Source organism: Leuresthes tenuis, unplaced genomic scaffold (assembly GCF_036924035.1).
Source record: "Leuresthes tenuis unplaced genomic scaffold, fLeuTen1.0.hap1 SCAF_22, whole genome shotgun sequence".
Lineage (NCBI taxonomy): Eukaryota > Metazoa > Chordata > Actinopteri > Atheriniformes > Atherinopsidae > Leuresthes > Leuresthes tenuis.
The window spans coordinates 9,097,029-9,114,874 of record NW_027325376.1 but is presented as its reverse complement, the minus strand read 5'-3'; the positions used below and the strand labels follow the sequence as shown (position 1 = coordinate 9,114,874).

Genomic DNA, 17,846 nt, shown 5'->3' with positions numbered 1-17,846 from the left:
CTAGTCCCTCACCCTAACCACCACAACAGAGCCCTCACCCTAAATCCAAGTCTTCATTCTCAAAATTCAATTTGTAACTATATGGGCAAAATTACTGTACCCTGGTTCACAGGAAGTTCCCATAAATGAAGGTCTGCAGTCTATTTTTGTCTTTGTTGTGTAGAAAAAAAGGCCTCATTGAACATACTTATCTACTAGATTCATGAAAACCATTACAAATCTAATCTATATTTTAAATGAATCAAAATTAGATTCATGGATGTCAGTCTTTTGTTTGACATGACCAACTTTCCAAGTCTTATTCTCTTGTTAACATACATACATGAACACTGGTTGAAATACAGGGAATTACAGCTAAATATTTATTTATAGTGCTGCGATACACAACTGAATTTGATATAACTGAACTGAGGTTGTAACTCTTGAGTGATAGAAAACACACCACTGTGTCACTAGGGTGACCAAAATCTGTGTTTTTAAACACAGCAGCTTTGAAAACACTGGACCTTATTTGTCAAAGGTTTCCCCGATGATTCATTGTGGCTAGCATCAGAAACAGAAAAACCGGGGCAATGGAAAGCTTTTCAAATATGTTGAGGCTAAATTTCCCCTTTCACAGAGAACTGTGGATAATGTGTTGGAGCCAGACCAGTAGGGGGTAAAATAGCTTCATCAGTCTTTTCGAGTCAAAGTGAGGTGGAGGGAAACAAGTGAAACGCCGATGCATAACACTGACATTTTTTAATAGAATTCATTTATAACAAATGGAACTTGTGTCAGCAAAGAACTGATTTCCGTACAGACTTCTTTCGCCACCAATGTAACCTAAGTAAGAAAATAAAAAGCACTCCTTTCATTCAGAAAAAAAAACAGTTTACGCTTACAACTAATCAGAGGTAATTGTATGATCTTTTTAACAAGCCATTTTTTTTTTTACAATTTCATTATTTAATTTTCAGTCTATGCATCCAGACGAGAGATAGATAGAGAGAGCAGAGAACACAACGTTTATTTCTGTTAAAAGACACTCCAAGCTTGAATGGCAAAGCCACGAGAACAGATGGTTGGGGGAAAGATTTGTCTGAAGTCATCTGCTGGAGTAACCATGGCATCAGAATAGATGCTCTTTTTCGCCACAAACTTTTTTTTTTTGTCTTTTTCAAGGCTTGATACCTTTTTTTGTGTTATTTACATACACACAATGTGAGCTTTTGAGGAGATTTTTTTCATAGATGGGTTCAAGTAATATATTATTGGGTTTAGAATCAATAGGGCAGTGCATAGTACAAAGATAGAGAAAGTGCAAGTCTTCCTACTTGGCCAGCTCTGGCCACTCTGCAATGTTTTACCATGCATATGAAAAATCTAAATGAATAATTAAAAGAAAAACTCAGCATGTTCTTAGATTTGAACATAATGTCACATTAACCACAATGAGGTTAAATAATAGCACTTTTATATTTCAAAATTATGACAAACATGACCACGAAAGCAGTTAATGGTTAAAAGGAAAAAAAATAAAAATGCTGCTTCGGTTAACAAGGGAAAGAAAGCACCTGGAATGCACATCCACAAAGCCATCAGAGAGGGTATGGAGAAGTTAGCGATGATGCTCAAGACAATGGCTGAAACATGAATGATTTAAACCTTATGACTGTAACGGGTAAGTCACAAAAAGAAAGAAAGATCACGGCACGCTGTATAGGATTGTCAGGGTAGCAGGACAGATCATTTTCTCTCAGAATCTGCTTTCTGTTGTGATGCATATAAAGTCAAAAGGCATGAAGAAGAAACCCATCAGTGACTACCTGTGCATTATGCATCCTTTGACTAATCTTTTGTAGAATTGTTTGCCATTCTTAACAGTTTTTAAATACAACCTTCAGAACAGTTGGTTGAAAGCTCATTACGTTTAATTTGGGCCTTGAGACTAGTACTTAAGAACTGATCCCTCCTATTTTTTTGTTCTGAGACCTGTATTCCAGTCCCTGACGCTATCTGAACATTTTACATACCATATGTTTTGTGGCTTTTTGTCAGCTGGACTGCCTTCTGTGGTGTTTAGCGATGTATAAAGTGTTTTGTTCTAATTCCCTCAGCCACTGTAAGGCCACTGAAAATGAAATGCATGACCTTTGAAATGTTCTTATTTGCATATATAATCTCATCATGTGACGAATGAATATTAAAGGTAAATAAACTATACATTTACACTAGATGCTGAGATTAATCAAAAGATACATTAACGGTAAATTAAGCATTATAAAAACAGGCATAAATATAAGGCACTCTAAATGCAAAATTAAAAAAAATATATCATTACCACTGAATGCTTTAAAGAACCACAAGAAAGTGACATCTCTGTAACTTGCCCTATTGAGTGAAACTGTGAGTGTGACTGTGTGATCACTCTGCCTCGGCTTAGAAACTGTATGAGAGGTTGAAAAAAAAATGCACCTGTGACACTTTGACTGGCAGCTGCGAGTGGGGGGGGGGGATTAATGTTTTGAGTGAAAAACATATCCACATAAAAACCCTATCTAAAACACATTTATTGCACAAGAAAAGATGCACTGAATCAGAATACAGTTTTGTCCTACTGATGTGCATTCCAGTGAAAAACCTCTTCTTTTCCCCTATAGTACACAACTCCCGATTTGAAAGCGTTCAATGACAATCAATATTTCATATACTTTTACTCATAAATTATGTACTTTATCAATATATTTAGAATGTTTATGTATATATATCTATATATATATAGATATATATACTTTGATACACATATTTCACATATATTTGACAATATGTACGAAATATTTATATAAAGATATATTTTAACCAATCCATCATGTTCTCTCTTATAATCATTGTAACATGGAAGAACTAAGATAATCGGTAGCAGCAACTTCATACTTTGCTCATCCCTGTTGATTCCACAAAGCCCAGTTTATCTCATGGGAGTGATTAAGTTATGTATGTGATCATGGACAGAAAAGTCAAAAATAAAACAAAACAATCAGGACCAAAATGCAACTCTTATATTTTGGTAGCATGAATTCTGTTCTGTGCAACAAACGGAAGGAAAACAACAAAATAATAATAAGCAAAGAGATTCTCTGCAAAACAGCACAAACCTTAGAACAGTTCTACAGCTTTAAAAAAAGGAACATTTATGTAAGTACATTTTATCACTTTTTACCAAGTGATAAATTTGTGTAAAAAAAGGAAATTCACACAGTTCAAAAAAAGCACGTCAGCTGTATAATAAAGAACTACAAAACTAAATAAATGATTTTTATTTATTTCATAGATCATTTTAACTTTACCCTCTCCCCAAATTTAGATGATGAACACTGTGACAGGAAATGGGGTGTTTATTATTACTTTAAGTCTGTCCTGCTCTTGGACCAAGCATTGTCTTCCTTTGCGTTGGGTTGTCTGTGTGGACTTGATTGTGAACAGATTTTTTTTTTCTTTACAATGTGCATTGAGTTTTTTCCCCCCGCGATTTTGTGTGCCTCCGATGCCTCTCGTAATGGTCCATAATCACTGATGCCTTTCTGACGACGTCATTATTGTTCATTTACTTTTTTGTTGTGTTGGTTTCATTTAGTTTTATGAGCCCCAGAATGAATCCTTGAAGCAAAAGAAAAGGTAATTCTGTATGATGCTTCAACAGTCAGGATTCCCTCACATTGTGCCAAGGCAAGGTTTTATTGGGGATGGGAAATACTTGGTCCTCTGGGAATCATCTTTTTCATTTTTTAGACAAGTCATGTCGCACATCCAACACTTAATGAGTTGTTAGCAAGGAGTTAAGGAGTACTTTCTCAAGCAGGAATTTATGGCTCAGAAGAGAGGCTCACTGGGATTTCTTTTTCCAAAGCACCCTCTGCTTTTATCTTCCAATACTGGATCTTTTACGTTGCATAGTGATCAAAGCTTCCCAAGTACTCCAGGCCAGCCCTGTAGCAGAATTGGTATTGATCCTAGAAAGGGAGAAGAGAAAACTTAAAAGCCAAAAGCCTCTTCATCATTTAATGTATTTATGTTTTGCTCATTGTAGCCTAATCCTAGTGTAACATGACATTTCTTGACTGACATTTCTTTCCCTTAACATTTTTTCTCTTAGAAAGCTATACCAAAAATAAGAACTTACAGAAAAAATACAGATTGATAACTAAGAAAAAAGCCTTAAATTCTGAAATGATGCGAATATATTACAGTAGTGACCAGACACAGATAATCTAGTCCAGATATAAAGATGATCTTTAACAGGAGCTAGCTTAAGTTGACCTATATTCCTCAAGTTTCCTTCAATTTCTATCAGACCTTTTAATTTGAAGCAATTAGAAAATAATATTAAGTTGAGTACTGTAGTCGATTCAATGTGTTGTCCACAGTCTTGCAAACAGAATTGTACCATAGCGTATATAAGTTATGTGATGTGGCTGGGGGCAAAAGAAAAAAGAGAAGACTTCACCTCTGTCTGCACCATAGCTGGTCTTTGTGTCCGTAGCATTTTCACTGTTTGAAAGATGTCTACTACGCCCTCATATCTCATTCGTTCCAAGACTATGCTGAGGGTGATGAAAACTCCAGTTCTACCAACACCCGCGCTGTGCAAGAGAGATCAAGAGAGCAGAGGATGATGTTGAGGCCAAAAATGCTTTTGATGGATTTTAAACATTTCAAGAGATTTTGGCATTAAGTTTTACTTCTTACAAGACTCCATGTTGTGCTTGGTTATGCTAGCTGGTCACTTACCTACAGTGGACCGATATAGGACCATCTTGGCCGAACTGCTCTTTTGTTTTATGTACTTGACCGATAAAATCGATGAAACCCTCTCCTGATTTTGGCACTCCTTGTTCGGGCCAGTCTGTGAACTGAAACTGCCTAACTGTCCGTGACTGTCCATCCTGAAATAGAAGAAAAGAGCAAATGGATATTCACACACCTCACTCTTTACACCATAATAATGACGGTCTTCTTCGGGTTTAAATTGCAAAGTGTAAACCTTGAAAACATGTGGCACAGGTGGCATCGGAGAAATTTATTTTTACGTTAAAGATGTCATGTTACCTGACTGTATTTAAAACAAATTCTAAAACTTCAGATTCCTTTGATGTGCTACTCTTGACAGTGTGTTGTGAGTGTGTTGACTTTGAGGGGTGTGCATTTCTATAGTGATGTTGTATCCCCTTGATAAGGAAAGCAATCCCATTGATGAGACGGTGTAACACGCTCTACAAAGAAGGAAGCCTGTGCCATTTATCTGTCTCAGGCTTTGATGGAATTAAAAGAAAAACTCTGGCGGTGCAGAGCTGCCGGCATCACATAAGTTTTTTTTTTTCTTTTTTAACATACTGACATGTGTCAAGTTTTCAAAAAAATTACATTTAGGCGTCTGTTACACTTTAGGCCATGTTGGTATAAACAAATATTCAAGAGAAATGCAAACATATTAAATTACTATTGGAGATAAATCCAGGTTTCTCCAACAGTCAGTCTTCAGCCTTGTTATTAGCACCAATTTTCAAGGTAAATAATATCATATGATTAAGAAAACTTATTGTGGGATGATAGAAATTGGAAGAATGAATTGCCTTTTACTGCCTAATATCTGTGTTTGGACATTTTTGCCTCTGTAATCTAAAGTAAAAGAGCAGTGCAACATACAGCGATGCAGATGAATAACTCATTGAAGGTATAAAACACAGCTAAGTCCCCGCGGAGGAGTAATTTTGGGGGCTGCAAACTTCCAAAAAAAAGTAACTGCGTGTAGGCTTCGACTTAAACAGCTCAAGAGGTCGAAAACAACCAGGTTTATAATGAAGTGGATGAAGCGCCAAATATGATAAAAAAGCTAAGACGCATAGCTGAAATACGATGACAACAGCTCCACTTGACAGTCTTCATTATCTTTATATTTTGTTTTATTCATTACAAAGCAGGTTTTGTCCACTTTTACGACTGTCCTTCCTGCAGCAGGGCAAAGCTAAAGCATCAACAACAGTGCTAACACAACCAAGCACAGATCAGATTGCTCCACACATTTAAGAAACTGCCTCCAAGTGGCAGCAAAGTGCTTTAACATGTAGACATGCATTTGCAGGGCACCAGCAGAGAGCATACATAGAATTGTGTTCCATTATAATGCCATTAAGAGTTAGAATATCATTGCTGACTTCTTATACAGTCATCATCCTCCATGACTCTAGGGTGCATCACAAATCCAGACATTGATTTTAGAGCTCCATTCCCACAAGCTTTGATCTTTTGGAATTTGTGTATAAAACATTGTCTGCTTACTCTGGCATCAGTCACTTTGAACTCTCTCAGGATATACTGGGGCATGTTATACTCGGCCATCGGATCCACCACAAAGTACTGGTATCTGGCTGACCTCTCTGCGGGCCAGTACTGGTGGCATTTTTCCTGGAGAAATGTACCACAATGAGTCAAAACATTCTCTTCAACAACGAGCTTTAAGTGTTCATTCTTAAAAAATGTGTCATTTTGTTAATACTGTAAATTCTGCCAGGAAACCTTTGTATTCAGTTCCTGAATCTGTTTATTGTATTCCATATAAAGCTGCCAAAACAAAGTAATATGAAAGTAAGATAGACATACCCTGCCCATTTCTCTAAGCTTGGTGAGCATGACGACTATAGTGGAGTTGTGCTCCCAGAGCATTCTCCAGAAGTCCTCTGTGGTTTCTGCCAATGGTCCCTGTGTTGCAATGTAAGCTTTCTGTTGCCTGAGGGAATTAATCACATAATACAAGGTGTGATACAATCACCATGGTGATATTTGACTGACTACATATTTTGGAGTGCACTGTACTTTTTGCTGAGCCATCTGATTGTTGATTATTATTATTTTTTTCTTTCTTTGTTTTCAGTCTCCTTTTTTAGACGTACCTGTACCCATCAATGAAACTGGCATTGATGTAGTCGGAGCCCTCAACTCCTCGAATGGGCTGAAGACACACTCGTGTAGACTCGTATGGCATTATGTTTACAAGGCGGTTCTTGAACTTGTTGCAGGGGAGATTGGCACTGATGAATCGTGATGTATGGGCTTTAGTGTTAGCTAAACGCTGCATTGGGATAAGAGTAAAAGAGATATCTGTTAGCATAATTGTGCCAAGGAGGATGTAACATTTAAGTGTTTCCCCAATGACTAACTCTGTTTAATGATAACAGTATATTACACAAGTTAGATATATGGAAACCTTATGCCTGGGAAATAATCAAAAGCATAATAAACTACACAAGGCTGGTTCATTTAAAGGTAAAGTTTGGAGAAAACATCAAAGTGATTATTACAGATTGCCCTTTTCCTCAAAACAAAAAAAACATGTTATGATGAAAAGACTTGGAAATGGATACACCAGTGAGTCTTGAGTGGACAGAAGTGTGGTGTAATCTAACCTGTTCATATTTTCATGAAATCAACATCCATCACATAACAAGACAGTAGATGCGTGACAAGGAAAGCAATATCATGCATTCAGAAACAACACAGATTGCTAAGTGCTGGATAAGGTTGGCTAAGCCTTTTATTGTAAATGGAGAGTTTATTGCTCAAATCATTCTGGAAACTACTCTGTGGTGGAGAGAAAACCTGTGTTTGGCATTTTCATGTAAACTAAGAACCCTGTTACTCAAGGAGGAGGAGAAGGGGGGGTTATGGAAGGGGAAACCAAAAAGGGTAAATTTATCGAATGTTGGGTTACATGAGCAAGACAAGCAAATTGAATTGAGAGGAAACCACAGGCCCCATGCTGTCTAGTCGACCTAATGGGGACTGGAAAAGAGTTGACATTGTAGCCTGTATGTTCCTTGGGACTCAGGATACCAGAAAATCATTCATATGCAAAGGAGTAAAACTTTTTTAGGTGGTTTGAAATGACAGTGACAGTCTGTACCTTGAACTCAAGTTCCATCCCAGTGACATTTTCTCCACCCTCTATCTGTGTCAGTTTCTGGATGTAGGCGTATAGGTTTCTGGCGGGCACTTCGGTGGTGCCGCAGTTGACGGCCTCCAGGAGCGCGTCATGTATGAAGACATACTGGTCCTCTGTCTGCACCATGTAGTTGCGCTGGGCACGCATTAGTGTGACATGCCCATAGATATCCACAGTCTTCTCGTGTTTGATACGTTCAAGCATGGCATCAATCACGATGAAGCAACCTGTGCGTCCCACCCCAGCACTGTAGTCACAAACAAGACAAAGAGGAAGAATGTTACTGACATGTGAATATCTCAAACTTGGCAGGCTAATTAGCTTCCCTGTACCCATCTTATCATCTGTACATAATGGATCAAACTGCTTGATCTAAAGTCAAACGAGACGCATCTTTTCTAAATGTGTGCAGGAGCTTGAAGAAGTTGGACATAAGTTTCATACTCTTTCAAGTTTGCGACAACAGAATGAGCCATTTAACTTGAAGTATAATTAAATCTGAAGTGGCACTGTGTCAAAGAAGGCTCGACACTGAGGCTTCTGCTGGCTTTGTAATTTATTATTTTTACCTCTAGACCCCACCTGTGCTCTTCATCTGATCAGAGATAATCACTTATGCAACAGCAATGTTTAACCTCTATCTCATGGTTCTGAAAAGTGCCACTACAGAAAATGTGATACACAGTTGCAAATTTGAGAGGAGAATCTTTTTCTGTGGCCTTGCTAATGTACTGGTGACTCCAGAGAAGTGCACCTGACTACAATTAAGGCCATTAGATTAGTACGGTGCACCTAAATGGCACAAGAGCTTATAAAGAGGCACTGAAAGGTAGGTCACTTCAGTAGGAGTCACACTGGTGCAGTTTTACAGTCATGTGTGAAATACAATAGTAAAAAAAAAATGCATAAATAAGTCATTCTGGCAAAAGGGGGAAAAACTTTTCCTGTTTCACTTTGACTTCTCCTTGCAAACTAGATTGAGATATGCTGTATAAATGTAGTTCATTGTGCAGACTGCTGACGATTTAGAAATGCTCACCCCTGCACATTACATGTTTTAATAGCGCATAGCTCAGCACTGAAGATGCTTTCTGATGACAATTTATTTACTGTAGGGCAGCAGGGTTGTGTTAAATCTTGTTTGTTAACTCTCCTCCCACCTCCGACAAAGCTTGGCATTGCCAAGACAAGTCCTTGCACTTGACACACGAAAGTAAATAGGTTATTCAATTCATTAAGCTGACATGCCTACAAGGTGTGAGCCATGCTCGCCTGCCTCCTCCTTCTGAAGAGGCATTTGTTTTTCATTTGCTGTGAGGAACAGAATAAGAGTTGAGAAGGGAAACTCAAGAGGCAGGGAAGTTGGTCCCCAGAGGCCAAGTCTGGTTAATGTGCCATGCTGCACTGGAACTGTGCAAATGTGAAATAAAGACAGGTATGGGAGTCGTTGGCGTTAGCAAATGATCTCATGATTACCTCCAAAAATGGCTAACCCTGGCTGAATGGACTTTTTTTTTTGTGTGTGTCTGACTAAACTCCTCACAGCTGTAGGGAAAATTAAAAGTGCATATGAGTAAAAGAGAGAATTGGGGTGCAAAAAAATGTAAAAGGGTCTCAGGGATATTTGAGGAATGAATCACTTCCAGCTCTGAAAACGCTTCAGACCCTGGGTGAAGGATACAGAAACTAGAGATTTCCTCTTTTACAGCAGCTGTTTCCAATCTGAAAACATTATACAGTGCAGACCTGGATGTGGGAGAGTGATGACCTGCAGGAGAGCAACTGACAGAGTGACAGCACAGAGATAGAGAGATGGAAGAAGATGAGGAATGGGAAAGGGAGGTGAAAAGAAGGAAGGCAGAATTGTGTTAGGCAGCTAAAGAAGCTGTCACTTATATTGAGGTTATGTAGTTCTTAAATTAGTTTTGCAAATGCTGAGCCGCAGAATCACATATCAAATACATTTTCTTTTTTAAAAGTAGGACTAAGAAAGGCTAGGAACATTTGTAATAGTCCTTTATTGACAAGTAATGGTATGTGTTTGAGCAGGGGTGAGATGGTGCAGAAAGCTGTCAGAGCATTTGGCAGCTGAAGGAGAGCTGGCAGACTGACTGCACTAATGACCTGACAGTGTCTTTTCAGCCACTCAAAACCAGCTGCTTTGGACGTTGACACACACTAAGTGTCAAACTAATATGCTTTCCAAGAGTTTAGGGAATAAGGGATAGTAGAGAAAAAGCAGTGTAAAACACAGCTGCAATGGGTCCAGTGAAGATAAAGCACGAACAGCAGGGAAAGCAATTACATATGTATTGTTACAAAATATCTTGCTGTCAACTAGCCTGTCACCATTTTGCTACTCTGCCTACAAAATGCACACATGTGCTGCAAAGCCAGTACTGACCAATTCAAACCAGATTTTGTGCAGAGGAAAATAATTGTTTTACTGCTCAGAATGGACTGAAGGATATAGGCAGGATATGGCATCCCAACACGAAACTAGGTGTGATCAGATGAGGTTTATTGTACTTGCATCACAAATAGGGGCTGCTACAATGGATTTCAATGGTAGCCCCTCTTTTTTTGTCATTTTAATTTTCAAACCATGAACACAGTTCATAGAGACTTCTCAAATCAGATCTGTTGCATAATTCACTCTTCTGCTCTCCAAAAGGCAGGTCAATCATGCTTTAAAGAAGGTGTTTAAAAGTTTCACTAGTTCAAACAAAAAAGCTATGTGACCAAGGATTATTCTGGCTCCCATAATTTATTTTTGAAAAAGTTCTAAATGTATCTCTTTGCATAAGGGACATTTGCATATATGTAAATACTTTGGTTTGTCAATTGTTACCATTTACAATCTGCTTTTCTTCATCTTTGATTTAGATGTTTTGAATGTGCATGAACAGATTAAGCAAATCAAAATTTTGCGCTACGGCACACAATATTTTTATCTTAAGTATAACAGCTTAATCACAACATGTGGCTTATGCTATTTTGCAAGTATGTAAATATAACAGCTTGCCCTATTTAAAATGGTGGTGAAACATGAAATTGGGAAAAGCCTGCGAAAGGACTTTAACCATGGATGAAACTGTATCTGATGGGAAGCCAGAGGAATTCAAAAGCCCCAATCAGCCTTGTGACATTAATTCCTGCAGTTTTCTTCATGGTAAAAAGTCAAGTTTGTTATATTTGAAGCGATTCACCAACTAGCACTAATTAACTTCAGAATGCGGTACTTCTAAGTTTTCAGTAATCCCCTTCCCCTCTTTGTCACTTTTTGACAAAAGTTTGTATCTAGAACACTCTTCACTGTTTTTCTTCGAACTTTTTCTCCCTTCTGTCACTTTTTCTGTGAGGCAGAGCCTCTGATTGACCCACTGAGTTAAGCAAAGCCAGAACAGAAGTCTCTGTTGTACGTTTGATCCCTCAGTTTAGTGCCTATCTACTTATGGAGCTGAGAAAACTGAAGTTGCTCTGAAACTTATTTGTCTTTGATTTTAAACCTAAATAAGCCAAGGATCTGTGGGTCGGTGATATGTAACGTAATAGCGATAAAGCAAGGAATATGACAGGTCAGCGTGTATCTGTGTCACTCAGTGGAAGAAGATTATTTTGAATTTGCTGAGAACACTGGTTCTCTTTGTGCTGTGATGCTGAAATCACCTTATTTTAACTGCCTTTTGTAGAAGATGATGAGCCCATTTGTTTGCACAACAGAGGGCTGAAGTGTGATGAAAGGAGAATATTATTTGATAGGAAACAATGTTTTTTCCTCTGGTTCAAGTCCGTTTTCTCCTTTTTTTCCCATATTATCAGTATACAAATTACTAAAAAATGAACCTTTGAATAACCATGGATATGTTGTTTTTACCATATGTATTCATATATTCATTACAGTAAATGGAGAGGGAAAAACATTGATTTCATGCTTCAGAATGTTTCTGCACAACTATGTTGTTTCTTACCTGCAGTGCACCACCATGGGCCCTGCATCTGGAGGATTGCAAGCTTTCACCCGTCTCAGGAATGCCAGGAACGGAGTGGGGTGCTCTGGTACCCCGTGGTCTGGCCAGGCAGTGAACTGGAACTGCCTAACCTCTCTCTTCTCACTGGAGCCATTCTGAATATGGAGAGGAAGGAAGGTTAGTGACTAAAGCATTTAAAGTCAAACACTTCATACTTGAGGTGCTGTTGAAGAGGTCACTGTATGAAACAAAATCCTTACTTTAAAAAGTGCAAATGTCCTGACACAGTATGTGGCCAACTCTACTGTGTCCAGCAGTGTTACTTGGATGAGTCCATATGTCTCTGTCGCTCTCGTGGGCCAGTATTGATCACATTTTACCTGCAGTGAGGGAGAAATGTCACATTAGACCACATCTAAGAAGGCATTTGGGAACTACTTTTTGAACCTATAGTTAAAATGAAAAAATTAAAATAAAATGCCTAATGGTGCATTTCTGCAATGTATTTGCTAGTTATACACTAAGGCTCCACTCTACCAAGTCAAATAATGGCATAATGGATGTTAAAATCCTCCTTATTTCTGCTGACTGGGTTTAATTTTCTAATCAATTAAATGGCCTGAGATATTTGTACACAGGCAACAGTGCTATTAATTGTTGTGACATACTCTATAATTACAAATGTAAGCTGAACGTCCAGTCATATTATCGTCTCAGCTTTATTGCTACTTGAGTCTGCAGCTATGTTTCCCACTAAATGGCTTATAAAACACTTTCCAGTTGTAGTGTTACTGCTCAGCAGACAGAAAAAAAACACTTCTTGTGTTGGAGAGGAAATAACTAAGTTCCTGTAGAATGGTTTTACTTTATATCGTCTATTTATTTGCATGGTTTTAAGAGTACATTTCACACAGGCTAACACCAGCTAGCTCCTCAACATATCCTACTGCATGAGTCTGTTGAACTGTGAAACAATGTAACAGTTGGAAACCAGTCTGGAGTACTCCTCTCAAGAGTACCATCGACCAATATCAGTTCCTCCATTATAACATTGGCATAAAGAGCAATAGAGTGTGTGTGTGACACCAGGACAAATGACACCCCTCATAGGGTTTACTTGCAAATAGTTGAGCTTTAGATATGCAAAACATACAAGGACAGCTTGAGTGCCTCCCCACATTGGTTAATATGAAAGTCACAAGCTATTAGCTGGAGCATATGCACATTATGAGTTACAAATGTCAAACTATAGAATGGTAAAGACTTATCAGGGAAACGGCCATGAATCATCACAGAGCTTCTATTGAATAAAATGTATATCGAGCATCATGGATATACATATTTATCTCCAGATGGAGTCATCACTCCAGTTAACAAAAAGACACTCGAAAATTGCCTTTATGTGTGAAGGTTGATAGCTTGTGGTCTGTAGGTAAGCCTTTGTGTTCGTTTTAATAATCGTGTTAATATTGTTTTCAGGAGCAGCAAGTGCTTACTGCAGGGCAGAGTGGCTTTTATTTCATCACTGATTGTAATTCAGTGCTTTCAGCAGTAGAAGGCCAGTAAAGTAAGTGGAACCAGTGCATCAACACTGTGGGACAGCTGGAAATATCAGGAAGAAGAATGGAGGTTGGCCTCTTGTGGAGGATAAATATGTAGCTTTTACATATTTGTGGAAAATTCTTTATGAAATTAATGGGAAAAGCTTGAAAAACTAGAGCCTTACCCTGGATCTCTCCTCCAGTTTGGTCATCATGACTACGATGGCACTCCGCTGCTCCCATATCATCCTCCAGAACTCACCAAATGTTTCTGGCAGAGATCCTTGGGTGGCAATGTAGGCATTCTGCTTTCTGTAGCCATCTATGTAGTTGGCATTAATATAGTCGCTTCCAGGGATACCTTATAAGAGATAATATGCACATTTTGAGCAAAGGAAAATTCTGATGCTAAGAAAGAAAAATAGTGGTTGATTTAATGTATAAAAAGACAAAAAAACTGACAAAAATGTATTATTTGGGCAATATTAATGTGTCGTCGTCTTTTTTCGTGACAGTTTATTGGGAGTAATGTCAGATTCTTGTCATAATGTGCTCAGATAACGCCACATCTGTTTCTCCTTCGTATATCCTAAAATGATGTCCGTAAGGCCAATGTTTTTGGGGAGGAAAAATAGTAAAATCAGTCACTCTCTGAAGCAGTGTTGTTGTGCAAAGGGATTTGGGTTTGCTATCAACAACACATTTAAATCAACAGTTTCTTTTTTTCTCTCCTCTTCCATATCTGCAAGTGACGCACAGATAAGGCTTGGTCTCATATGGAGAAAAACAAACCAACAAGAAACTAGCAAAACAATTTTTCCTCAGCTCTCTTCATTCCCTCTTCCCTTTGGTTATATTAAATGAAAAGCACAGCAGCCTTTTCGAAATCAGGCGAAAAAGACAGAGCTGACAGCTAGTCAATGCTTTAGGACTGGCAGTTTAGGGGCTCCATGCACACATGGTCGACCAAGATAAGTCTCATCTGCATGGGCGCCACGTCTCAGAGAATCCCCTCACTCTGACTGCTTCCTCTCCTCTTCCTTCCTCCCTTTAACTCCCAGGTAACTTATTCAACAGAAAGAAGGAAAGAAAATGGAATATGAACACATTAAAAGAAACCACCCACATTATTATTTCCACCCACCCTCACTTTTTGCTGTTGAAGCTGTCCACACAACCAGGCGGCTGTGCATTTCTGTGATGGACAAGGGATAAGTACAATTAAGCCCACTGTGTTTTCAGTTTGAAAAGAAAAAGCAAATGGGGACATTACTGTAGTTTAATGAGAACGAGGCAAGTTGTTAAATACCCATTTGCAAATGGATTCTGCTTTTATTCTCTCTGTCACTCAGGATTTGTACAAATTCTTCCATTTTCTCAGTCAATGTTGCTATTAAGAAATAAACATTGCTGCTTTAGCAGTCTTGTTTGGAACTCATTCCTCATCAGAGGTTGGCAAAGGAATCTCAAAAGAATTGCTGAGCGCTTACGGGGAGTAAAACCATAAGAGGTATGAAGTGTGCATTTTTGTTAATTTCAATTTTCTCAATAGACTTTCTCCATTAGTTGGCCAGATGTTCAAAAACAATTACTTTCACTGATAATGGATGGCATCTTCCACACAATACAGATCAGTAGAAACATTTCAGAGGTACTTCATAGTTGTAATGTTTCAAAATTCATTGTTGATAGAACTTGTGGCAACATGATTTTTTTTAAGAATCGGGCTAACAAAAACTAATGGACACTTTATTATAATCTGCAATTTATCAAAGTAAAAAGTAGATTAAGTTTTGGAGCATTGTTTAAGATATCAGTGGAATCCTTTAAAACTAAAACTTGTGTGGACAGGCAACTTGCTGAAAGGTATTTTGTCAGATGTCAGAAGTATAAAAGATTTGGTGATATCACCAAATTAAGTCCATAAATATACGAACCGACAGGGTGCCAAGAATTGAACATATCCATCCCGACATCAATAACATTTCTCCTCAAGCTCTGATGTCAAATTGCAAATCCCTTTTTATTCAAAGAGCTTAATCAAAGTAAACAATGGATGCACTGCTTGCCAAAAGGCTTTGTTTAAGCTCTAGAAAGAAAAGATGTCCCTCATGTCCCTCTGGCAGAGAACTACTCACTTTCCACAGCACAAAGGCTCCAATATGGTTGTGCTGATGTGTTGGCTGGCTAATGGGGGTCCATCAACACTTAAGCTGTGTGCCGTTTCTTAGAGCCTGCAAAAAGGGCTTTCTGAGTCTTTATTTGTCTCTTTTTGTCACATTATCCATTTACTACTTTGTTTATTTCCCATCAACTTCCACAGGACTAGTTCAATGGAAATGCTTAATTAATAGCTGTGTGTGTGTGTTTTTTTTTTTTTTTTTTGTTTGTTTGTTTAATCATAAACTGGTTACGGAGTTAGCACTTTGAAGGGCCATTTCAAAGTGCCCTTACATTTATTAGACGCTGTGGTGTGCAACACATCTTTAATGCACTCAAGGATCTAATAACACTGGTCTGTAATGGACTTGTGACATTGTGAAGGCAGAACTTCAGCTGAAAATGTCACTTTCAGTGCACTGCAACCAAACATAATTCTATTTGCAAGAGGGGATTAGTAGAATTTTCTTGCAGTGATAGCAAATGGGGAAAAGGGATGGTTTTTGAAAAAAAACACATAGCCACAAGCAAGTCCTGTAATTTGTATTTCAAACTACAATGTGCCACCCCCTATACTTTGGTCCACTATGCTTGTTTCCCTGTTTTCAAGGTGTGAATTATGCTAAAGCCCCAGGCGATGTAAGAACTTACCTGACATTAAGTCAGAGAAGTAGATGGTAAAACACAGTGTCTGTAACTGCAGGTGATTTAGTTTGATTTGAATGAGTGCCTCAGCATTTTACAGGAAAAGTGCCTTTTTTATAGTCATTTCTTTCTTTGTAACACCTGAGGTATAGAACCTCATTCTTGTGTATGAACATAATTTGACAGAATGGTGTGGTTGCACTCCTGAGGCCGTGGAGACATGTTTGTACTGGCTATTTCTAGGATCATTACAGCAGTTAGGAGAAAATATGTTGGTTAGTGGCATACCGTCAATAGCAGAGAGTAAGACTCTGGAGTGGTCGTAGGCAATCACATTGGCATATCTGTTCTTTGGTTTGTTGACCTCCAGGTTGGAGTGCTCCCATGTGAACTGTTGACCAGGGTCGATGGACTAAAAGACAGAAGAAACTTTTCTGTTAATACAGTGACATATTTTTCTCTATTGGAACAAATTGCCAAACCATAGCTCTTAGACTAATTTTAATTTGCACACTGAGGTATAATGAGTCAGTATCAGAAGGCTTATTGAGGTATTCATTTGATGACAGGGCAGTTGCAAGTGTGATCGACTGCATTTAACTGATGTTTAAGTCATATCTTTAAAATAAAAAAAATTAAATAAAAATTTCCCAACTTAAGGTCATGCTTAGTTTTCACCAGGTTTTGGTTCACCATGGTTTGAATATTGGATCTTTATAAATGTAAAAGAACTGATAAATATTTGAGTCTTTTGTGTCAGTCTCAGGTTGGCTTGCAAACTATTTTTGCATGTTCCTACTCCAATGTGTCACAGTTCATCTCTGCCTCACCACTCTGCACCTGCCTGCTTCAATCAGCCAATCAGACACACCCCTCTCATCAAGCCAACTCCACTCACCTGTGCTCTTTGTTCTGCTCTGGCTGTATTTAAGCCCCAGCTCCACACTCACTCATTGCTAGATTGTTCTCGATGCTTGCACCAGACTCTCCAGCGTTTCTCTGCCTGATCTCCCGGTTTCTACCTCGCTTGCCTCCGACTACCCTGCCTCATGGATCTCCTGGAAATAACCTCAGCCTTCCGTCCCTGACCACGATCCTCGTCTGTCCCTTTCTGGATTCTGCCTGTCTGCTCCCTCGGCTATCCGGTGATTACCTGATTCAGCTCTACAGAGTGAGTGTTACTCCTGTCTCCTCTGTGGCTTCCTGCAGTTCTGTGACTCTGATTATTCCTTTACTGAGTGAGTACAAGACTGAGTTTCACAGACATTACTCACCAGTGTCCTGGTCTGGGTCGGCTGGGCCTAACCTTCAATCCTCACTAAAGACTGTCTTCTGGCCGCTGGCCTTTAACAGACTGTTTTGCCTGCTATTAGGTCCAAACCAAACCCTTTAAGAAAACGCTGAACATGTGCTACTATTATGCATAATATTGCTTTTTTTTAAAAATGCTGCTGTTAAATCCCCTCAAGTGCATAAAACAGACAAGCACAATGGCTGTAAAACATAGATGAGATATTACTTTATGTTAGAGTTCCTGCTGTACTGCCCTTA

At 38.6% G+C, this 17,846-nt stretch overlaps 1 protein-coding gene across 38 annotated transcripts in view; it reads right to left on the bottom strand.

Annotated features, from left to right (window-relative positions):
• Nucleotides 1–924: 924 nt before the first annotated feature.
• Nucleotides 925–17,846, bottom strand: part of LOC140281575 (receptor-type tyrosine-protein phosphatase delta-like) — a 339,321-nt gene continuing 322,399 nt past the window's right edge. For all 38 annotated transcript variants that reach the window (XM_072376019.1, XM_072376023.1, XM_072376033.1 and 35 more), the window contains 11 exons: nucleotides 16,584–16,707; nucleotides 13,676–13,851; nucleotides 12,210–12,329; nucleotides 11,950–12,104; nucleotides 7,940–8,225; nucleotides 6,930–7,108; nucleotides 6,640–6,766; nucleotides 6,319–6,444; nucleotides 4,771–4,925; nucleotides 4,487–4,622; nucleotides 925–3,992 (listed from right to left, as the gene is read on the bottom strand). In XM_072376019.1, the coding sequence (XP_072232120.1) occupies nucleotides 3,924–3,992; nucleotides 4,487–4,622; nucleotides 4,771–4,925; nucleotides 6,319–6,444; nucleotides 6,640–6,766; nucleotides 6,930–7,108; nucleotides 7,940–8,225; nucleotides 11,950–12,104; nucleotides 12,210–12,329; nucleotides 13,676–13,851; nucleotides 16,584–16,707 (1,653 nt within the window). In that variant the 3' untranslated portion in view covers nucleotides 925–3,923. The remainder of the gene's footprint in view (nucleotides 3,993–4,486; nucleotides 4,623–4,770; nucleotides 4,926–6,318; nucleotides 6,445–6,639; nucleotides 6,767–6,929; nucleotides 7,109–7,939; nucleotides 8,226–11,949; nucleotides 12,105–12,209; nucleotides 12,330–13,675; nucleotides 13,852–16,583; nucleotides 16,708–17,846) is intronic.